This window comes from Jaculus jaculus, chromosome 6 (genome assembly GCF_020740685.1).
Source record: "Jaculus jaculus isolate mJacJac1 chromosome 6, mJacJac1.mat.Y.cur, whole genome shotgun sequence".
NCBI lineage: Eukaryota > Metazoa > Chordata > Mammalia > Rodentia > Dipodidae > Jaculus > Jaculus jaculus.
The window spans coordinates 17,027,534-17,051,072 of NC_059107.1; the positions used below are offsets into that span (position 1 = coordinate 17,027,534).

Below are 23,539 nucleotides of genomic sequence, written 5' to 3' on the forward strand. Positions count from 1 at the left end.
AGGAAAGGAGCCAGAAGTCCCTGCTCTGGCCTTGACTTCCGGGGACTGCTGTGCAGTTTTGGAGGACGAATTCAGTCTCTACTTCATACCTGGATATTTGTTGATGGCTAAAAATGGATCAAATGTGAAGGGACCAAGGCAAAAAGAACTCAGACCAGACTGGCACACTTGAATGCCCATAGCAGAACCATGCAGTCTCCCTAAGGGAATGAAGCAGGGTAATTTTGACATAGATCTTTTTGCTTCATAACTCCTGAAGATTTATTTTGAATGTCTACTGAAATATTTTCTCTCATTTTTCTTTAAAAGTACAAAGCCCTACAGGCTTATCTTTTGTTTTCCCACTTTCTAGAAACTTGAGCGTGACACACGTTTCTTGTTTCTCTTAAGTGTAGGATTGGAGAAACGTGCATAATGTGAATGCCACAGGCTCTTGGCTCCATGATGGGGATAGATGGCAAAGGAGGGGCTGAGACAAATTGAAGATTTGTGTGCCCAGGCTAAGTGGTATAGGCTCCTTAATGCATGCTAATTACTACCACAAGGAAACCTTGGCTTGGCAAAGAATCTTTCTAATTCTGTTTTAAAAAGAGAAGCGAGAAACCTGTATTTGAGGTGAAACCTTCCCATTTGCAAACACTGAACATTTAAGATTATCAAGAAGCTTACATGTTGAGGAAATACTCTGGGTTCCCCATGGGATTAAGGGTCACTGTTTGGAGAGCTCTAGTGGTTTATAGGGTCTCTTCCACACACTAGAGCCCTTCCCCCCTTCTCCTTCCGTGGGTTAGCTGCGATTCAAAGAGAAACATTGGGACTCACAATGGGGCTGCTGAAGGCCACGGGAGGAGGTGAGCTGTCACAATGCCCTACAGACCTCTGTCGGGAGTGGCCCTGGATGGGCACCCGGGCACTCTGACACCTCCGCAGAGGCTGGGCACCTCTTTGGCTTCTCATCGTTGCTGGGCCTTGGGCCCATCTGGCGGGGAAGGTTAGGCGCTGGTATTGAGTCCACTCTTCAGTGTCCGAGTCCAGCTCCTTTGGGGCTTCCAGGCGCTTGGCTGTAAGAAAGGAATCTTGTCATGCCCAGGCTGGGCTGTGTCGGGGCAGGAGGTACACGTCCGGAGCAGTCAAAGAACGGGAGGGGTCTATGCTGTTACAGGAAATTGTTATCTGGGCTACCAAGATTAGAGACACAGCGATTCATGAAGTCCCACAGGTTCAAATCCTGCTTCCTCTAGATATGTGACTATGAGCTTTGACTTAACTTGTCCTGTATCTTTGTTTCCTCAATTAGGTGATTTAAGAAAGTACCTGAAACTCAGGATTGATTTGATGATGTAATGATATGATGGGTAAAAGTGCTCTGGTTGGTCCAGAAAGCTGTTATTATTACTACACGAGAAAGGGTGGGCCTTCATGTAAATGGTGAGCAATTGTAGTAGAAAAGAAGCTGAAAGTTGAACTGAGTTACTGTAACAGTTAATTGCTGGGGAGCTAAAATTTATCTTTGTCAGCAGATGGAAAAATCCCCAAGAGGGGACTACCCAGGAAGAGCCCAGAGGGATGATAAGAAGGAAAAAGAGTTTAGGCTAAAACAAAGTAAAATGGAGTTCACTGTTAGGCTGGCCTGGCTGCCTACAGAAATGATTGATATGCAAATTGCCACATCTTGTTTGTTCACTTACCCCTCCCCCTTGGCTATAAGAACTGTAAAATGGGAATAATATCTCAGTTGGGGGCTGGAGAGATGGCTTAGTGGTTAAGTGCTTGCCTGTGAAGCCTAAGGACCCTGGTTTGAGTCTCGATTCCCCAGGACCCACATTAGCCAGATGTACAAGGGGGCGCATACATCTGGAGTTCATTTGCCATGACTGGAGGCCCTGGCATGCCCATTCTCTCTCTCTCTCACTCTCAAATAAATAAATGAAAATGAACAAAAAATTAAAAACAAAAATCTCATCTGGAGCCAGAGCTTCTTTGGAGGGTGACCTCATAGTCATCAGAACACAGGGGCAGGGCTGACTATTCTCTCTCTTTTCTTGTCTGTTCTCTCTCGCTCTTGCAGAAAGATTGAATGCAGATTTCCTGAGGGGTTCTCCTAGTTAGAAATATGTATCTGTTTGTGGGGGAAGGGAGTGCTGAGGCTATTTTCAGTCCATGAAAGGTTATGGTCCAGACATCTAATGTCATCACCTCTTAAACCAAACACAGACTCAGTAAAAGTCTAAATTCAAATAAGAGGCATTTTCTAGATGTGTCAAATCTGGCCATGTGTCTAGATCTAGATCATGTTAGGACATGTTGGGTAAGGTTATGATAGAAATTTCTAAACCTTGACTTTACGATTGACCTTCAACTGGGATCTAGTCCATCCCAGTCCATTCCTGACCTAAACATACTGTGCTGCGAATCCTCCCAGGCATTGGAGGGGGTCACAAAGTGCCACTGAACCTCTACAAGGAATCAGGATAGCATCTGTTTTTTTCTCCTGTTCTCTTCGTGGAACGGGGCATTTCTTTTGAGGAAGAGGGATGGACAGAGGCCCTTGGGAGCCCTCTTACCATTTTCTTGGTGACAATACTCGCTGCCCATGATGGTACAACGCCTGAACACCATCTTGTTTTCCGTCAGGGTCCCCGTCTTGTCAGAGAAGATGTACTGGATCTGGCCCAGGTCCTCTGTGATGTTGAGGGCTCGACACTGGATGGACAGGTCAGCGTCCTCGTCATACAAGTCAAGGTCATTGTGGAGAAAGAACACTTGTCCCAGCTTCACCAGCTCAATGGACACATATAAGGAGATGGGGATCAGCACCTGAGGGGACACAGAGTCGCACCTTGTTAGAAAGCAGGTACACTCCTAGACATTAAAAAAAAATATTCTAAAAAAACATTTTATTTATTTATTTGAGGGAGAGATAAAGAGAATGAGCATGCCAGGGTCTCTAGTCACTGTAAACAACTCCAAATGCATATGCTACCTTGTGCATCTGGCTTTACATGGGTACTGGGGAAACGAATCTTGGTCTTTAGGCTTTGTAGGCAAGTGCCTTAGCCATTGAGCAATCTCTCCAGCCCAAAATATATTTTATTTATTTGAGATAGAGAGATGAAGAGAAAGAGAGAGGGGGGGGAGAGGGAGAGGGAGAGGGAGAGGGAGAGAGAAAGAGAAAGAGAAAGAGAAGATAGGGAATGGGTGTGCCAGGGCCTCCAGCCATTGCAAATAAACTCTAGATGCATGTGCCACTTGGTGCATCTGGCTTGCATGGGTCCTGGGGACTTGAATCTGGATCCTTTGGCTTTGCATACAAGTGCCTTAACTTCTAAGCCATCCTCTTCAGCCCCCTCCTCTGATTTCTATATCATGGAAGGCCACTGCCCATTTTCTCAGGTGGTCAGACCCATTGCTGATTATGTCCACTAATTCATGCCTCATAATAACCCAGGGTTTTCTCTGTGTTAGACACTTTACTAAGTCCTACAGATAGGAGTTATTCGAACAAAATTCTTGGCCTTGAAGAGCTCATATTCCAGTGGCAATCTATAAGCAAACACATATATGTACTGGGTGGTGTTAGGTTTCACAAAAGAGAATAAAGAAAAGTAAGAGGTGAGATGGGGTAGAGAGCAGTGGGCAGGAGGGACACTTTCATAGAACATGGCCTTCCTGCGGAGACGGAAAAAATGAGTGTGAGTTGTGAGGTTAACTGTGGAGGGAAAGCTTGGGGTCGCGGGGTGTGGGGGTGGCCTGAGTGTTTGGTTGGGTGATGGTGAGAGGTAGGAGACACGATGGGGTCAAGGTCCAGCTCGCTCAGAGCCTCGTTGGATCCCATCAGGACTTTGGATTTCACTCTGAGCAGAGATGCAACCACCAGCAGATTTTGTGGCAAGAGGGACGCCCTGCTTCCCTTGTAAGAAGGCTTAGTCTGCATGATGAATGGATGAGGGGTTGAAAATGACCCCCCCAGTAAGAAGCAATGAAGCACCCTCAAATGCCACGAGGCATCTTCTGTAGGCAGAACTTCACCAAAGCAAAACTTCACCTTCTCTTATCTTCTCATTACATTTTTCTGGAGTCAGATTTTCAAAGTTGTCTCTTACTGCCTCACATCTTACAGGTGCTTTTTCTATATTTTCTTCTCGAGTAGTATTTTCCATCTGTAACTAGCCAATCTTAAAATACTAATGTCTGGCTTTTCTCCGGTTTCCTCAGTTATCTCAGGATCATGCAAGATGCTCTTCTCCAGCGCCTGTGGTCTCAGGCGTTCAGGTCTTTCCTCTTCTGTGTCAGGCAAGGGACAGGTGGGACTTGCTCATAAACAGAAAGCTTGGTAATTACTTCCCTGTAGCTGCTGTGTGAGGGGCTGTCCTGACCTCACCTTCACTGAGAGTAAGTATGTCCACAGACCCACCAGCAGGCAGCACCCATCTACTCTCCTCATCCCATGACTTCTGCCAGCACTGGTTTTCCTTTACTTTGCAGAGCTTCAGGGTGAGGGGGGACCCTACCTGGAGCAGGATGATCATGGTGAGGAACATGTAGAACCCTCCAAGGGCAAGGGGAAGGAAGTTCCCGTTGGCATCTGGCACATCGAAGGGAGGGTGGTCGTTGAAGGTGCCGTTCCAGAGGCTGTGACCTGAGGAGAAGCAAGGCTAGGCATGAGACAGCACCCCACCTCAGTCTTCGAGTTAGCCAGGCACATCAGCCCTGTTCCTGGGACGGGTGTACTTTGGACAATCCCTTTTATTTTGATTTATTTAGTTATTTTTTTGGTGGTTTTTCAAGGTAGGGTCTCATTCTAGCCCAGGCTGACCTGGAATTCACTATGGAGTCTCAGGGTGGCCTCGAACTCACGATGATCCTCCTGTCTCTGCCTCCGGAGTGCTAGGATTAAAGGCGTGTTCCACCACACCCTGCTCCATTTTTTTTTTTTTTAATTCTATACAACACAGCACTCTTCTCTCGCTCTCTGTTCATTTAGCTTGACAGTGATCCTTTATGTATCCTACTCTTCAATGCCTTGAGGGAATGAGTGATGGATGTTTAGTCTGTTTACCAGGAGAGAGTGTGTGAGAACTACTTATGTTTTGATTCATTCTTATTAAATAGGGGTTGGAAAAAGAGACTAGGACATAAATTATTTTCTGTTGTATGGTAAAATTTCATGGTTGGGGAGTCTTAACAAACTTGTCCCTCAATTTTCCTTCTTCCCCCACCTACCTATCCACCCACCCTCTAACCCATCTCTCTGCCTATTCATCTTTTATATACATAGTAATGATCAATTCAAGAAGGCCTCTGTCCTGGTTCTTGCCCTAGGTAAGTTTTCTATCAATTAAGGGAGCCTGGCCAGAAAGGACCATGTGCATACCACATAAAAGGGGTTGTTTCAGAACCTAGAATGCCCACAGAAGCAGACTATGTACAGAGCCCCCCCTTCCTTTTCTGCAAAGGGCGGTGGGTGGGCGGGTGCAAAATCTCCCTATCTCAGGATTATGCAAGCTGAGCTGCCTCAGGCACCTGCAACAGAGTTTTGAACTTTAGTGTCCTCATCTGGCACGGTTGGCTAGCGTGTGACTAGAGCAGCCTGATGTGACGAATTCTCTCAGCTCCGGGCAAGAACTGTGGGGAACTCAAGGCATACGAATGCCACATGGCTCAAAGATGCTTCCCTTCCCCAGAGATGGCCAAATCCTTCAGACGTGACAGAAGAAAGGAGAGTGACGGATGCGAACTTTTTGTTTTGAAGGTGGTATTCTAAAGCTAATGACACGGCAGAGAAGAGGAAAGATGAGGACGCAGAGGCAGCGAGGAGCAGCGGGAAGCCTGGGCAGGTGTGTGTGTGGACATCTGGGTAAAGAAAAGCGCCCCCCCCCCCATAAAAACCAAAGAAAATGTGACAAGGAGCCCTGGAAGGACACTTGTCATGGGAGAAGTTTCTCTTTCCTTCAGTCGTGCTTTAATTAGGCATGAACAGACAGAATCCCATGGCTGGTTACATGCCATGTTCAGACTAGCATTCACCCTCCTCCTTGGTAACGTTCACCTTTTATCACTTTGAGAAACCTGCCAGGCCAATTCTGGGCTCCGCTCTGCCTTATCTCCGTGGAGCCTTTTAATCATTAACTTCCTTTCTCCGGGAGGCGCAGTGGGATGACTGCGTGTCCCTTCGGCTCTGACGTGTAGTGAAAAACCTGTCCTACAGCACAGACAACAGTTGCCGTGACGTGTCTGAGGGCACGGAGGTGCCAGGTGGACTTGGGGTGGGGCGGCTGTGCTCTCGCTGTGGGCTCACTCCGCCTCCTGGTGCCACCCTTCCAGCTCGGGGCCCCTTGCGCAGGCGGCACTCTTGCTCTTCCTGTCCTGGCTAGAGTTTCACACTCGATCTCTCTGAGCCCAGAGGAGACCTTTGCCTGTCCTAAGTCACTTTAAAGCCAGTGATGGTTATGGCTTCTGAACAAGGCTAGCAGTGAACATTCACCGTTACCACTCCTTAGGTTGGGCTCAGCAAGGGTGGGCTCAGTATATGAGTCATTCTTCTGATCTCCCCTTGTCCTTCGTTGAGTCCCCTTTAACATTCCAAGCTCCATATTTACAATGCAGCTATAATGGGGAGACTAGGTATAGGAGCATCATGGGGGACACTTCTTTGTCTCCACTTAGAATCAATTTACATGGCTCCAGCTCACTCCTGTCTACACCTGTTGAACTTGGCCACAGCCTGGTTCCGATTAGTCCCTGTCCTTGGCCTTACTCTGACAACAGCAGTCAGCCAACTGCTCCCTTGCCTACAGTGATTCTTCTTCCTGTCTCTGGATCTTCCTGGCACATCCAGCTGGCTCAGAGTGGTCTCTCTTCCCTCCATAGCTGCCTGCCCCATCCTGTGCCTGAACTTGTATCTGCCACCTACTTCAATCAGGGACTGCCTATTTTATTTGGCAATCAGCCGCTTCTTCAGAGAGGATTTCCCTCACCAGTTCCCACTGTGCCTGCCGAAGCCAGATAACGTTGCATCCCAAACAAGATCTATCCTAACCTATGCTCCCTGGGAGGAGGCTGTCTTATGTGGCAAAGGGTGTTTGGAGATGTGGTTGTGTCATGGAATTGTGGCGGGTCAGGATGTGCTTCCAAAAGAGGGTACTCCTACGGAGCAGGGTGAGAAGATGAGAGCAGACATGGGAGTGGGGAGGCATGCTCTGAAGATGGAGCAAAAGGCCCTGAGCAAAGGCACACAGGAGGCTGCTAGAAGCCGAGAGACAATGGCACCTCCCCTCAGTGCCTCTGGAAGGAACCTGCTTATAAGTGGATTTACCTTAGTAAAACTGATTTTGGACTTCTGACCTCAGAGCTGTAAGACACCTGACAGACTTATGCTGGAGCCTGAGGGTGCGTTAATGTCGCTGCAGCTGCAGGACACTAAAACAGAAAATAGTAGCCCTTCTGGTTACATTCCAGTCCTTGGTGGACTGTGAGCCCTCCAAGGACCAGTCCTGTGACTTGCTGGTCTTGTTTTCCGTCCACACTCAGAAGATGCCTGGGTTCCATAAACCTGTCTTCAACCCACACATTACTGATGCTAATGCTCAGAGTCAAGAGCACATCCTACTTTCATAAGACTTTTACTTGGAACCCACTGGAGTAAGCAGGATGGCTTGACTTTTATAGTCCTATTTTATAGGTGAGGAAACAAGGCCCAGAGAACTGAAGCAACTTGCTCAAAGAGGCAGATGACTAGTGTGCTGCTTTTTCTAGAACATTCCATACCTATGGCTCCAATGAGGCACATGAGGAAGAGGAGGCCAATGCAGAAGAAGATGTCTGTGTTCATGCGCCGCTCAATCTTGCTGCGCTTGTACCGGGGGCCGCTGTTGTTGAGCATGGCTTTTGTCTCATGGCCTTTGAGAGAAAACAGGGGAAGTCAGTCTCTTGACGCCTGCTTTTCCTGTGATAGCTTGTGATGCAAGCAAGGCTTCACTCACAAAGCAGAGCCCGCCCTGCCTTGGGGAGTCGGTCAAAGAGGCGTAGAGGCCTCATGGAGTTTGTCTGCAGGGCTCGCTCAGTGAGGGCCCTTCCAGGCCAGGCGCTGTGGTGGTGGGCGCTGACAGAGCTTCTGGGCACAGCCTGAACACCGTCCAACTCCCGAGAGTACCGTATTGTTCATGTGTGTTGGCATGTTCACACATGTGAGGGTGTGTGTTCATGTGTGTGGAGGTCAAGCTTGATGTCTGTTGTCTTCCTCATTCACTCTCTACCTCACTTACAGAGGCCAGGTCTCTCCCTTGAACCCAGAGTTCACCCAGTTGGCCATTTGAGCTAGCCAGCTTGCTCTGCAGTACCTTTGTCTCCTGAGCACTGGGATTACAGATGGGCTGCCGCGCCCACCTGGCATTTGCATGGGTGCTGGGTATCAGGGCCTCACACATGCATGACAAGGTCTTTAACCACCAAGCCATGATCCCAGCTTCCCCTGATTTTGAAAATTCTTGGTGTATGTGGACGTGTGGATGTATATCCACGTTCATATGTGTGTGGGCATCTATGTGCATGTGGATGCCTATCACGTGTGTGCAGGCCAGAGTTGGGGGTCTTCCTCAGTTTCTCTACACCCTATTCTTTAAAACCAGGTCTCTCACAGCCTAAACTCAGTGGGTCCAGCTGGACCAGCTAGCCAGTGAGCCCCGGGCCGTGCTTGCTTCTGCATTCCCTGTTCTGGGATTCCAGGTACCCTCCACCGTGCCCGGCGCTTTTACACGGGTTCTGGGGGTCGTGACTCCGGTCCTGATGTGTGTGTAACAAGCGCTGAGCCCATCTCCCCAGTCCACGTCCTTGTTTTGAGGTGTGACACATTTGCAGGTTTAGTATGCCAAATGCCCGCAAATGACAGCTTGTCTGCGTGAGGGATCTTTTATTCCAGTTTGCACAGAGGTGCTGCTCTGGGCTAGCGGAGAGATACAATGGTAAGACAGATGGCATCTTCTAGTGAAGACACAAAAGGTAAAATTGCTGTATCTGGGCTGGAGAGATGGCTCAGCAGTTAAGGTGCTTGCCTGCAGAGCCCATTGACCCGAGTTTGATTCCATGAAACACACATAAAGTCAGGTGCACAAAGTAGCACATTACCTTTAAAAAAAAAAAAAACAACAAAACAACCAAAATTGCTATATCTATTAGTAATTCCCATGAAACAAATAACTAATGTCAAAGGGCTGAAGTGGGTAAAGAAGGTGGTGGGGCAGAGTGATCAGAGAAAGCTTTGCCCAGAAGGCGACGTTTGGAGAAGAGCTGGGGCAGGACGGAGATTAGTGTTCAGGAGCTGTGGGTGCAGAGGCCCTGTGGTGGGCGAGGGCGTGAGGGAAGTTGTCGTCACGGCCGTTTGTGGTTGTGCTTGGCGTTGGTGCTTCAGGTGGGAGAGCGCAGGTGGCCAGGGCCCTTACCCTGGATCACCGCTGCGCAGCTACGCATCGGCCTAGTCTTGCTCAGAGAAAAGAGGATGTAACTGGAAGTCTGCCGTCTCACCCAGCCACCCTCTTTCTGAGCTGGGGAGACTGAGTGGAAATGATTTGCCTAAAGTGACAGAAGTGAGAAGCCCAGGTCCTACCTTCCACCGACCCATGGCATCCGGGGAACCCCAGCTAGATAATGGAGCTAGATAATGGAGACTGGGCCTAGGCGTCCTCTCCTTTGCAGAGGCTATTTTTTTAAAATTATTTTTATTTATTTATTGGACAGAGCGAAAGAGGGGAGAGAGAGAGAGAGAGAGAGAGATAGAAAGAGAATGCATACACCAGGGGCCACTGCAAACTAACTCCACATATGTGCCCCCTTGTACATCTGGTTCACGTGGGTCCTTTGGCTTTGCAGGCAAGCGCCTTAGCTGCTAAGCCATCCCTCCAGCCCAAGGTTGCCTTTTAATTACTGTGCACTACTCCTCAGTAGTCAAATTTCAAGCGCTGGTCATGTTTTTCTTGCACAATTAAGGCTAGTTCCTCAGCTCCTAAAGCAAATGGCTTCCACGCCATTTAGCTGGTTGTCTTGTCGATGGGAAGTAGCAACAAAACACTGGGCCTGAACAAGCTCTTGGTTTATCAGATTAGCTTCCCGTCACTGCAGTTGTGAGGGGCTTTGGTGTCGTGACTGCACACAGTTCCCAGTACCTGCCTCAGGCTCACCCCACAGGGGTCCTCTCCATCTGAGACGGGCCCATAGTTTTCTTGGCAGGAGTTGGGCTCAAAGAGGACGCTGTGGTGTTGTACAGTGGTTAGGGCATGGGTTCTATAGTCCGAACTCAGGTCTGTACATCCTTGACCTTAGATTATCAAGAGTTCATTTCAGGAGACATGAGACCTTGAGCAAATGAATTCCTTTGTGCCTGAACTTTCCATGTGCAAAATATCAAGATAATTGGTCATGTGTGCATTTGGGGTGGAGGAGTGAACAAACATACAATTGACACCTCAGGAGGCATTTGGCAATGTTTGGAAAAATGTTTGGTTATCTCAGCTTGGGAGCAGCGGAGACTCATGCTAAACCTAAGACTCTCTTCACTGTCAAAATGAATCCACACTCAAAGGCCGGAAGTGCCACAGTTCAGAGCCCCGCTCCAGCACAGGGCACAAAACATCTGCTGCTGCTCGTGCTTGAACTGTCTGGAGGATCCATTCATCACAGGCCATCTATGTGAAGCCCCCCAAGGTAGGAACTCTGGGTCCTTTGTGCCCTAAAAACTTAACCAATTTAGGGCTGGAGAGATGGCTTAGTGGTTAAGTGCTTGCCTGTGAAGCCTAAGGACCCCGGTTCAAGGCTCAGTTCCCCAGGACCCACATCAGCCAGATGCACAAGGGGGTGCATGTGTCTAGAGTTTGTTTGCAGTGGCTGGAGGCCCTGGCTCACACATTCTCTCTCCCTCTCTATCTTCTTCTTTCTCTCTCTCTGTCACTCTCAAATAAATAAATAAAAATGAACAAGAACAACAACAACAACAAAAAACACTTAACCAATTTGCCTGAACACACCGATCATGTGTCGACTTTACCCACAGGCTGCCTGGCCGTCCAGAACCGTGGTTAACAGACCGTCCCAATCAGCCACCCCTCATGCCACTCCCTCATCAGAGAAGCAATGTCTCAAAGCTTTGTGGGGCTTTCGTTTCTGGAGGTGCAATGCTGGCTGGAGAGTTTGTGTTCAGAAGGTCTACCATATTTTGGGGTGGGGGCTAAACCCCACAGCTCATGACCCTTGAAGAAGTCACCCCAATTGACAAACACCCTCTTCCCTTAAATGAAGGAAACCTGGCTGACAGCACCAGGTGTTTTTTTTTTTTTTTAAACAGATTTGTTTTTCTTTGGCAACCTTAAAAAGTAAATGTTGGGGTAGATGAACAGTTATGTCTATCATATATGCCTCAATTCATCGAGTAGGGACAACACACTGCCACAGCCTCTCCATTTTGAGAGCCATGACAATGAATAGAGGAAATAGTAAAAGAACGGAAAACAACCAAACGAAGTCCCTCGAGCTGAGCCTTCCCTAGATACGAAACTTTTATGGGCGGGGCCATTTGACGCTCATGTGTCCTCTATGAGGCACATATACATATTCTTTCCATTCTACAAATGAGGAAACTGAGGCACAGAAGGTGAAGTTGTTAAGTAATGTGAGGCAAATTTGAAGGCCTGTCTGTATGTAAGGTGTGGTGGTTTGGTTCCGGTGTCCCTCATAAACTTAGGTATTCTGAATGCTGGGTTCCCAGCTGATAGAGATTTGGGAATTAATGCCTCCTGGAGGCTGTGCATTGTTGGGGGGGGGCTTATGGGTGTTATAGCCAGTTTCCCCTTGCCAGTGTTTGGCACATTCTCCTGTTCCTGTGGTCCACCTTATGTTGGCCAGGGGGTGATGTCCACCCTCTGCTCATGCTATCGTTTTCCCTTGCCATCAGCCTGTAAGCCAAAACAAACCTCTTTTTCTCACAAGCTGCTCTTGGTTGTGTGTTTTCTGCCAGCAATGCGAACCTGACAGCAACCTAGGGTCATATAACCATTCAGGTGGCCATGTGTCCCTCTCCTTGTCTGTTCAGAGTGGCATTAACCGGGGGTCTCCGTATGTTTCCTGTGCACTGTGCATAAGCTGCCGGGTCCCAGCTTCCATTCTCTTAGCTGAGAAATGAGAGGTTGCATGGATGGCTTTGGCCACTGGGAACCCCTGGGAATTCTCACTCTTTGGAGATGGATTTGGAGGACAAGTTGGAGAAGGGAGGATTAAGATAACTTTGGACAAAAGCAGACAAGGGACAATGACCTGCATAGATGACGATGCCTGTGGCCACTTCGGTGTTTCTGATGGTGCAGCCACGAAGCAGGAGACTCTCGCTGCCGAAGCCAGTCTTGGTCTGGTCGGGACGTTCCCTAGGCATGAGGAAGGAAGGTCAGGGGCTGTTTCTTCATCAACGGTCACTGTCATGTCTAAAAGCAGTTAGGGCACAAGCAATCTTTCCCCTCTTCTCAAAGAGCAAGAGCAGCTGGGAATCTCATTTGTCAGAGCCATCCTTGGCATTGCTGCTGAGAAGCCTCGGTGAGACTGGGCCATTAGAAGGGAACTGTATAACCTAGGAAGTCCTCATTTATCCACATGAAAGACAGAATTCTGCTGAGAAAGCCTCAGCTTTAATTCTCACCCTCAGTTTGGGTATATGGGGAAAGTATGGGAGAAGGAGCTACCCCATGAAGCAGTATTCATATGCACCTTATTGCCCAGTTTCTGGGACCAGAACTATACAAGCTGAGCACCGAGGGACATAGAGGAAGCCAGGTGTGGTGGTTTGATTCAGGTGTCCCCCATAAACTTAGGTGTTCTGAATGCTAGGTTCCCAGCTGATGGATATTTGGGAATTAATGCCTCCTGGAGGGAGTGTATTGTTGGGGGCGGGCTTGTGGGTATTAAAGCCAGTTTCCCCATCCCAGTGTTTGGCACACTCTCCTGTTGCTATTGTCCACCTTATGTTGGCCAGGGGGTGATGTCCACCCTCTGCTCATGCCATTGTTTTCCCCTGCCATCGTGGAGCTTCCCCTCGAGCCTGTAAGCCAAAATAAAACTCTTTTTCCCAGAAGCTGCTCTTGGTTGGGTGATTTCTACCAGCAATGCGAACCGGACTGCAACACCAGGTCACCTGGCTTTTCATACCATGAGACAAGGGATGTTAGGTATGGTCAGATTGCAGCAATTTCATATTTGTACCACATCACTCATTGGGCCAGTGTCCCACACTCTTTTTCTTAGTGTCCCATAAAGTACATGGCCCTCATAGGAGATCACATCTATAGAGTGCAGCTTCTTAAAGAGGAAGCAAAGGGTACTACTTGTTTCATATTCTTATTCTTTTACTTCTCATACTCCTCCTCTCCAAACACGTAGCTCACATGATGTTGAGAACTGATGGGGTGGGGAGATGTAGACAGCCACATTCCAGTAACCTGTAACCCTATTGTAAGGAGTTGCCACAATATACTGAGCTCTGTCAAGCAGGACGACGATGGACAACCCATCAAGGCTGGCATCGAGAGGTCCAAATCCAAGTACTGAGTTTGTCTTGTACCCGCTGTGAGACTTTGGGTGACATACCAATATATTCTGCATCAGGAACATGGAGACCATCATAACCACTTTCTTGGGTGGTAGTGAAGTTTGCATAAGACAGCCTTCTGCAGAAGTGTCCTATGAACTGCTGCAGCAGTGTAGAGGGCTGCTTACCAGTTACCATCACATTAAAAAATACTTTTATTTGCTTATTTGAGAGAGAGAGAGTGGAAGGGGGGGGAAGGGCAGGAGGGAGGGAGAGAATAGGTTCACCAGGGCCTCCAGCCACTGCAAATGAACTCCAGATGGATATGCCACCTTGTGCATCTGGCTTATGTGGGTGCCGGGGAATCAAACCTTGGGCCTTTGGCTTTGCAGGCAAGTGCCTTAATCACTAAGTTACCTTTCCAGCCCACTATTGCTCTTATTGTCCAGCCAGACTAGTTGTCCGATGTGGGAGCAGACTTAGAGTCACATTCTTAAGCTGAGCAAAGTCGAAGAATAACAATATTATAACCAAAGCAGCCACAAGTAACTGACATTTATTCTTTTCTAGTTGCTATGCAAGAGGCGTTGCATATGATAACCAATTTGATTCTTAGAAATGAAACATCCTATGATATAGAAATGATAACCCTTATTTTGGAGATCTGGCAGCCCAGGAGCAGATAGGGTAATTAATCTACCCCAGCTCACATAAACTTCCATTTGAGTTGGAGAGATAGCTCAGCAGTTATGTCACATACCTGCAAAGCCTAAGGACCCAGGTTTGATTCCCCAGTACTCAATATAAGCCATATACACCAGGTGGTGTGTGTGTGTCTGGAATTCATTTGCAGCAGTTGGAGGTCCTGGCATATCTATTCTCTACTTGCATCACTCCCTCAAATGAAATAAAATATTTTAAAACAACAACAGAATAGACATTTTCCAGTGGTGGAGGGGATGTCTACTAGCTGTGGAGGCCTTCAGGTACTTACATGTAGCCCTTAAACTTGTTCAGGTGGTTGTTGGGTTTCTCACATACAATGGTATTATGGAAGTGTTCTGGCTGGAACTGCGTTTCCTGTGAGAGAGAGAGAGAGGAGGATCCTGTGAGGCAGTTATATCAGAATGGTCTAGTCTTAATAGGATGCTCACTGAGGAAGCTAGTCAAAGCTTAACCATCGTGAACAAGGTATGCCCTTGTGGTGGTCCAAATGTAAAATGTCTGCCATAGACTCGTGTGTTTGAGTACCTGATTCCCAGCTAGTGATGCGGTGTAGCGGAACCTTTAGGAGGTGGATCCCTTCTGGAAGAAGTGTCTCCTTGAGGGAGTAGACCTTGAGAGTTTTTTTTCTTTTTTTGATTAAAAAAATTATTTATTTATTTGAGAGAGTGAGAGAGAGGGAGGGAGGTAGAATGGGCATGCCATAGCCTCCAGCCACTTCAAATGAACTCCAGGTGCATGTGCCACCTTGTGCATCTGGCATGCATCTGGCTTACGTGGGTTCTGGGGAATCGAACTGAGGTCCTTAGGCTTTGCAGGTAATTGCCTTGACTGCCAAGCCATCTCTCCAGCCCGACCTTGAGGCCCACCTCCTGTTCTCTCTCTCTCTCTCTGCTTCTCCCCTGCTGAAATGACAATGCAAACTCACTTTCCTGCCCATACCATGATTTCTCTGTAGTGATGGGCTCTACCCTCTGGCACTGTAAGCTGAAACGAACTCTTTTCTTCCATAAGCTGCTTCTGGTCAGGCATCTGGCCCCAGTGTACCAGATACAGCCCTGCTTTGCCATGGTGTGGTTGTACTGTGCCACGTTAAAAGAGTGAAGATGGCCGGGCATATTGACTCATGCCTGTTATCTCAACATTTGGGAGGTTGACACAGGAGAAGAATGATGAGTTAAAGGCCAGCCTTAGCTACAGAGTGAGTTCCAGGTAAGCCTGGGATAGAGTAAGACCCTGCCTGCCTCACTTCCCCCACATCAAAAATGAGTCAAGTCCTCTGTGGGGAGGAGAAACTGTATAGGAACGAAGACTCACATGCAGGATGAAGGAAGTGGCTGCCCTGACCACGTTTCTCAGGTAGGCCTGGCTCTGAGCCAAGTCCAGAGTTGTCCAATAATGGACTTTCCAAGTCCGCCTTGTCCACTATAGAAGACTGTCCACTCTGGAAGTAATAGAGACCCTCTAGTTTTAGGTAGCTATTTGACCCAGGTTTGGTCTTTCAAATTCAATTTAAAGTAATGTTAAATAACTTCATGTGGCTAGTGGCTACCACATTAGGTAACACAGAAGTACTTAAGGAAGGGCTGGCAGTTGGCTCAGTGGGTAAATATTTGCTGCACAGAGGTGGTCCTCCTGTTGAGTTCAGATCCCCAGAACCTGCGTAAATCTGGACTTAGCAACCAGTGTCTGTGATCTCTGCCCTTCCTTCTTTATAACATGGGAGGTGACAGAAGAATCCTGGGAGCTCTAACCAGCCTAGCTGTCCCAGTGGTAAACGATGTGACCATGCCTCAAACAAAATGGACTGGCGCTTGGGTTTGCCCTCCGACCATTCATGTCCCCACACTCATGTACACGAACCCACACACAAAGATAATTTTGAAAGAAAGAAATATTTAAAGAAAGAGAAAGGGTTTCAGTACTCAGCATGGTGGAAAATGTCTGTAATCCTGGACTCAGGAGAGTCACAAGTTCAAGGCCAGTCTGAGCTACCTAGGGTGACCCTGTCTTAACAACAATTAAAAAAAAAGTGGCTACAAATCATACTGACTATAGTCACAGCTAAAATAATTGTGTGTATGCTTCCAGCATTTTAAGATATTCCCCTCCTCCATGTATTTATGTACATATATTAATGTACATTTATGAATTTCAGAAAAGAGATAGTATTCCTGCAACTTAAACATTTTTCATTGTTAATGTTTTTAGTATCCTCACGAATACCTGAACAAAAACCTCCATTTCTTTCAAGCATTTCTTGATTGAATGTCTGTATCATTTCAATTTGTTTTGCTATTATAAAAACACTGTGAAAATAATAGCTAATAAAACAAAACATAGTGTTCTCTGGATTCTTATTTCTGCCTGACCCTGACTTTATGTATCCCATTTATTTTCAAGTGTATAATTATTCTATAAGCAAAACTTTTGGTTACCTTTTCTTCAGAGCTAGGCATCATGTGGCCCAGAAAGGTAATGGAGACTGCCTAAGCTCATCCCAAGGCTGTGGTTTGAACCCAAATGTAGCCACAGAATCTGAGTTTTACTTGTATAGCATACTACTTCTTGGGGAACACACATGTACCCAAGTCATTTAAAGCATGTTATTGTTTCGATGATATTTGTAGTCATTTCAGTTATATAACCTTTATAGTACAGCAGGGATGAGATGTAGCTAGGGGTGAGGAGACATTGCTTTCCAACTTGACGCATAAAAAAATTTGGTGCTTAACTCTTGGGTCCCAATGTCTTCATCTGTAGAATGTCGCCTGCACCACCTGCCCCACCCATTCACTCGTGCTTCAGAGGACAGAGTGGATGTGGGGGTCCTGAAGCATGGGAAGTGGAAATAGAAGGCAGGGGTGATAAAGGTAAGGCTGGGGGTGGTTTCCTGGTCGAGCTTTGAGTATGTGCGAGATCAAATTTATCACTGAGAGTTGCAAGGTACAGCTGTTCAAAGGGGCGTATTGATGGGAAGACATGATAGGGCTCTCTGTCTTCGTGTAAATATACAGTCCGTTGCACCCGTGGGGGGTGCCAACATAAATAAACTCTCGACTCACTTGAAATAAATTACCCATCCAGGAGTTTCTAAAAATACGGCCCTTGTCCCTCCAGCTATCGATTTTTTTTTTTTTTTTTCAGGGACAAACACTTGGCGGGTTCTGAGATGATGACAAATCATGCTGTAATTTGTCAGCCGCTTTCCTGCCCCTGATTAAGTCATGCGCGCTTTGCTCCCGATTCAATCTGTACCACTCAGCTCATTGCTGGGTTTCGAGAGGAGCAGCAGGGTCCCAAGAGCAGATGCAAAATCCTGCAGTCACTCAGAGGGAGACCCCATTGCCAATTGCATCCAAGTTTGACTCTCTTGCTCCTCCTGATATGTCCCTTCCCTGGTTCCTTGCTCTGGCGATGGGTCCCCTGTCTTCATCAAATCATGGCAAGGTGACCTTGCTCTTTCTAGCTACATGTGTTTCTTGGGTTCTTTCCCACCCTCTCCAAGGGACTGTGCAGAAGGACACTTGTGTGCTGCTTTCTGTCAACACAGTGGTGTGGTCTGCTTCCCCAAAAAGACTTGCTGCAACTCTCCTCCAGGAAAGCTTGCTGCGACTGTCCTAGGATAGGCACACGTCCCACACCGTCCCACCTTAACTTTGCTCTGGAGCGTTGATCACCTTCTGAGCTGGGGTGGGGCTTGCTTCCCCACTCTATAGTTAACCGACTCATTGGTCTTTTACCTAAGGTGCTGCCCTTTGGGAAAAGTTGCCCTGATCACAATCAAGGCACAGGGAGAGATAAGAAAGCTTGTCCTGGTGGGTTTAGGGCAAGTCTACCTTTCATTTGCCAGGGAAATGGTCCCATGGTTACAAGTGCTTGCTGGGCGAGCATGAGAGCCTGAAACTGCCCAAGTTCGATTCCCCAGCACCCATATAAATAGTTAGGCATGTCAAGTCGACAACACCTTAACCATCACAGCCACAGATGTCCATAACCCCAGTCCTATGGAGGGCAGAGATTGGAGGATTCACTGTGCTTGTTGATTGATGAAATGGTAGCTCTGGGTTGAGTGACCCTGTCTCAAGGAAACAGGCGAATGAGTGAAAAGAGGAAGACATGGGACATTCTCCTCTGGCCCCTGGACTTGTGTACAGGGTGCTTATATCTGTACACACATGGATATGCTACACATAAACCACACACCATACCACTTAGAGTCTACACACATACACACACCACACAGAGTTGTTCTTTGCCATTTCTTCTATGAAGGCCTTGAAGATCACTCTAATTCCCATAGACCAGCTCACCCCACCCAATCAGTCGCTGGTCTTTTGTGCATGTTCCTCCCTGTCATGCTCTTGTCTCTGTATCACAAGTGTATATGTAAATCTACGCATCTTCTAGGAGACTGCCAGCTTCCTCTTGGGACAGCACCCAGAATATCTTCGCTTCCTAGGAATACCGCAAAGATCTGGGTGGGGGGGTGCGTAAGGTTAGTACTGGAAAAGATAGTTTCAGGTATGTACGTGAATGAAAGACGAGGACATAGAAACTACCTCGCTGCAAAGACTGACCCATACAAGTAGGTAAAGTCCTAGATATCATCTTCCGTTTGATTTGTAGAAATAAGGCCACTTCTATCATGGGACTTCTTTGCCTCACTAATTAAAAAGCTCTTCAGGGGCTGGAGAGATGGCTTAGCGGTTAAGCGCTTGCCTGTGAAGCCTAAGGACCCCGGTTCGAGGCTCGGTTCCCCAGGTCCCACGTTAGCCAGATGCACAAGGGGGCGCACGCGTCTGGAGTTCGTTTGCAGAGGCTGGAAGCCCTGGCGCGCCCATTCTCTCTCTCTCCCTCTATCTGTCTGTCTTTCTCTCTGTGTCTGTCGCTCTCAAATAAATAAAAAAAAAAAAAAAAAAAAAAAAAAAGCTCTTCACAGGGATCCACTGGACAGGGATGGGGTGAGGGGGACAAAGGAGAGAGGTGGGAGGGGACTTATGATTGGGGTACATTGTGTATATGTATGGAGGTTGTCAGTAAAATGTTTAAAAAATATCTTCAAAGTGGAGAGCCCTTTCACGAGTTCAAGCATTTATTGAATGCCATGACATATAAGTCATATAAGGGAAAGGGAGTCAGAAAGAAGAGGACGTCAACACAGACCAATTTCCACAGCCGTAAAGTAGCGCAAGGCTCCCTGTCCCACTCACACGTGTCCGCTGCGCTACCTCTAGACGCAAAGGAAAGTGGGCCAAGGGTCGTGGGATGAACGTCAGACTACTGCTTGTTGACTCACGTCTCGGGTCCAGCAAGCTGCCCACTACTGGGAAGGCCAAGTGGAAGCGGTCTGGCTGGAATGTGGCCCAGTAGCTAGATAAGGCCATTACCCTTGCACTTAAGTTTTATTTTAGTATTTCTACAATGGATACCAAGCCAATCAATAAGATGATTAGATAAATATATGGGTTTTTTTTTTTTTTTTGAGATTACTTTATCTCTCTGCTCCTATCTTAACAGGACTATAAGTCAAGGTGCCTTGCCTGTTAGACTTTCTCACTGTGGGACTTTGAATTACATGGAATGACTTCAGGAAGGAGAATGAAATGATGAGACCATTGAAGGGTTTCTGCTGCCAGTACTGAACTGCCATCCTGGTTTCCTGCTTCTTGTTTCTGATCCTGGGCACTTAGATTTCCTTCGATACTCTCTGTTTCTCTCCTGCTGCTCTTCTCCCATCACATTCTCAGAACAGTTCTCGTTTTCTCACATTATCCAGCATGAATCCTGTTACTTGTGAACAAAGAACCCTAATCCACAGTCCAATGACCCGGTCCTATGGGGTATGTTATGTAATTTCCTTGGGGAATTAAAAAAAAAATAATGGGGCTGGAGAGATGGCTTAGTGGTTAAGTTCTTGCCTGTGAAGCCTAAGGACCCCAATTCCCAGGACCCATGTAAGCCAGATGCACAAGGGGGCGAACGCATCTGGAGTTCGTTTGCAGTGGCTGGAGGCCCTGGTGCACCCTGTCTCTCTCTCTCTCTCTCTCTCTCTGTCTGTCGCTCCCAAATAAATAAAAATAAACAAAAAAATAAAAATATAGTGCTATTTGGTAAAATTACAATTTGCAGACTCCTACCCCTGTTTACATTACCTTATTTGATCTTCCCAACTTTGTGAATTGTCCAGAACACACTATCACATTTTTTTTTTTTTTTGAAGAGAACACTGAATGTTTGCTACACATAGAAACTTGCCCAAGGTCACGCATTTCATTGCAACTCTCCTTTGCTTCTACTGGAAAGATTCCACCTGTTCGTTATTGGAAGCATTTACTGCTATCTGCTACACAGCAGACCCTCTGGGCCTTTTCAGTAACATATTCTTGAATGCTCTGTGTTGTTCATCCTTATACAACTTTCATCTGAAGCTCAAGGGTGGAGCCAGGTCTATCTACCACAGAATAGAGCAACGTTTTCTGTGAACCTAGACTTTTTTTTTTTTTTTCCTGAGATAGGGTCTCGCTGACGTGGAATTCAGTACTTAGTCTCAGATTGGCCTCAAACTCACTTTGGTCTTGAGTGAGCGCTGGGATTAAAGGTGTGTGCCACCATGCCTGGCTTTAGATAGTTCTTAGTATCTTCTAGACACTCACATGGTACTTGTAATGTCTTGTGGTTATCAAATACCCAGCTGTTTCTCTCTGTGTCTGCCAACTGGTAGACTAAACTATTGCTGTTTGGCTCAAAACATGAACCAAAATGTTGCCAAAAGGTCGTGTAAAAATGAGTCATATATACGCCAGTATTTTTCACATTTCTGTAGGAACTCTTGATATTAACTAAAATTAAAACTTCACATAAAAGTCACAAAATTCATAGAAGCTTGTTAAGTGTGATTTTTTTTTTTTGGTTTGTTTTTTGAGGTAGGGTCTCACTCTAGCACAGGCTGACCTGGAATTTACTGTTTTCTTAGGGTGGCCTTGAACTCATGGTGATCCTCCTACCTCTGCCTCCCAAGCGCTGGGATTAAAGGCGTGCACCACCATGCCCAGCAAGTGTGATTTTTTTCTTTAGGTAACGACTATTGAAAGTATTTCTACTTTTTCTTTTGATAGTCACAGAGGTCCTTGAAGTTATAATAAAAAAGCAACCCGCATTTATGAGTCTAATCAATTCAAAACTCTACTATGGCCATAAGGAAATAACATTTAGGATTTTGTAAACTGAAGGCAGGAAACCAGCCAAGCTCTTCTCTCACGCAGAATGCACTTGCTCCTTGAGATAAAGATGTTTGTTAAAAAGAAGAGTGGGGGATGGGGTGGAGAGATGGTTTAGTGGTTAAGGTGCTTGCCTGCAAAACCTCACAACCCCATTTCAATTCCCCACTACCCATGTAGAATCATATGCACAGGGTGACACATACATCTGAAGTTTGTAGTGGCTAGAGGCCCTGGTACACCTATTCCCTCTGTCTCTTCTCTCTCTCTCTGCTTGCAAAATAAATAAATACAATGTTTAAAAAATTATTTGAAGAAAGAACAGTGAGACCAAGCTTCCATGCTGCTCAGTGTTTCTCATGGTCCTCAGCCTAGGGGATCAACAAAGAGACACCTGGACCCTGGATGAAGGTGACAGAGCAGGAGGAACTCCTGCCTTCCAACAGCTCACTGGGACCATGCCAAGGAGTGAGGGTCAAAGGGGAGGGACATCTCCATGACAACTAAGGAAGCTAAGCAGAAGTATGCTGTAATTTCACCTCTTCTCCCTCCCTCCCTCTCCCCATCCTTCCCTTCCCTTCCCTTCCCTTCTCTTTTCTTTCTTTCTTTCTTTCTTTCTTTCTTTCTTTCTTTCTTTCTTTCTTTCTTTCTTTCTTTCTTTCTTTCTTTCCCTCTCTTCTTTCTTTAACATTTTCTCTCAACTCTTTCACTTTTCCTCTCACATTCTTTCTTCCTTTCTTTCACACTCCTCTTTCTTTCATACTCTCATTTTCTTCTTTTAATTTTTTTTTTTTTGCTTATTTATTTGAGCAAGAGAGTAAGATAGATAGAATGTGTGTATCAAGGCTTCTAGCCACTGCACACAAACTCTAGATGCATGCACCACCTCGTGCATCTGGCTTACATGATGTACTGGGGAATCAAAGCTTCAAAGGCAAGTGCCTTCCCCACTAAGCTATCTCTCGAGCCGTTTCTTAAGAACACCTTTCAAACTGTGTAAATGGCGAAAGCAAACCCCTGTTGCTGAGCTAGGTGACTGAGGCTTTCTTTCTGGAATGCAAATGAACCTGATTTCTGAGAATCGATCTGAAACTGATGACAGTTACCGGCACTTGACAACCTTCCTGTTTGCTCATTGCTGAGAGCTCTTTTCCAGATAACCTATGAGCCAGGGTGTGGTGGTGCACACCTTTAATCCCAACACTTGAGAGGCAGAGGTAGGAGGATCACTGTGAGTTCCAGACCACCCTGTGACTCTATAGTGAATTCCAGGTCAGCCTGAGCTACAGCGAGACCCTACTTAGGAAAAAACAAACAAACAACAACAACAACAACAACAAATAACTCATGAGAGGGTTGGCTGTGTGGGGGACTGAGGACTCCTTACAGTCTGCATTCTGTTTTCCCCATGCACACACTCTTACTCAGGGCTGACAGATCTTAAGATCTTGTCATGACATTTCCCTAACCAGGCATGAGTTTGGCATTCCAAGCAAAGTCATTTCTAAACGGAATTGATTATTGGTGGAATTGTTAATTAATAACAGCATGTAATTTCCTGTTAGAGCCTATAATCATAGCCTGGGCCTGTGTTTACTCCTGGACCCCAAAGAGCACACTGTAGGGGCCATCAGTGCTCAGCTAATGGCATGAAGCTGGAGATGTGGACGGCTGCCACCAGATGGGTGGGGGGCACTTTAAGGGAGTATCACAGAGATAGACCATTTCTGTACAAAATGTTCTTGTCTCGGCAAATCAAGACACAAAGATGAAATCCAATGTTTTGGCAAAAAGTCACAAGGAACAGAGTATGAATTGTAGTTTGAGCCCTTCTATCAAGTCTTTCACAGAAAACGCAGTCACAAGGAGTCACCTCTGCTGCTGCACAGCAGAGGCAGAGATCCTGGCGGCGTCCTGCAATGCTGGATGCCCGAGTGACTGAATGTCAGCGCAGGGAGTGAGAGGAAGGCCTCGGGAGCACAGGGAGGGAAGCAGAGCCGGCTTTCCTGTCCAGGGGGCAGAAGCTCTGGACGGAGGG

The 23,539-nt window shown here is 46.8% G+C and overlaps 1 protein-coding gene across 3 annotated transcripts in view; it reads right to left on the reverse strand.

Moving 5' to 3' along the window:
* Positions 1 to 23,539, reverse strand: part of Atp10b (ATPase phospholipid transporting 10B (putative)) — a 227,472-nt gene that overhangs the window by 55,613 nt on the left and 148,320 nt on the right. For all 3 annotated transcript variants that reach the window (XM_004661052.2, XM_045151428.1, XM_045151429.1), the window contains 6 exons: positions 14,553 to 14,638; positions 12,298 to 12,404; positions 7,768 to 7,899; positions 4,512 to 4,639; positions 2,565 to 2,817; positions 823 to 1,061 (listed from right to left, as the gene is read on the reverse strand). In XM_004661052.2, the coding sequence (XP_004661109.2) occupies positions 823 to 1,061; positions 2,565 to 2,817; positions 4,512 to 4,639; positions 7,768 to 7,899; positions 12,298 to 12,404; positions 14,553 to 14,638 (945 nt within the window). The remainder of the gene's footprint in view (positions 1 to 822; positions 1,062 to 2,564; positions 2,818 to 4,511; positions 4,640 to 7,767; positions 7,900 to 12,297; positions 12,405 to 14,552; positions 14,639 to 23,539) is intronic.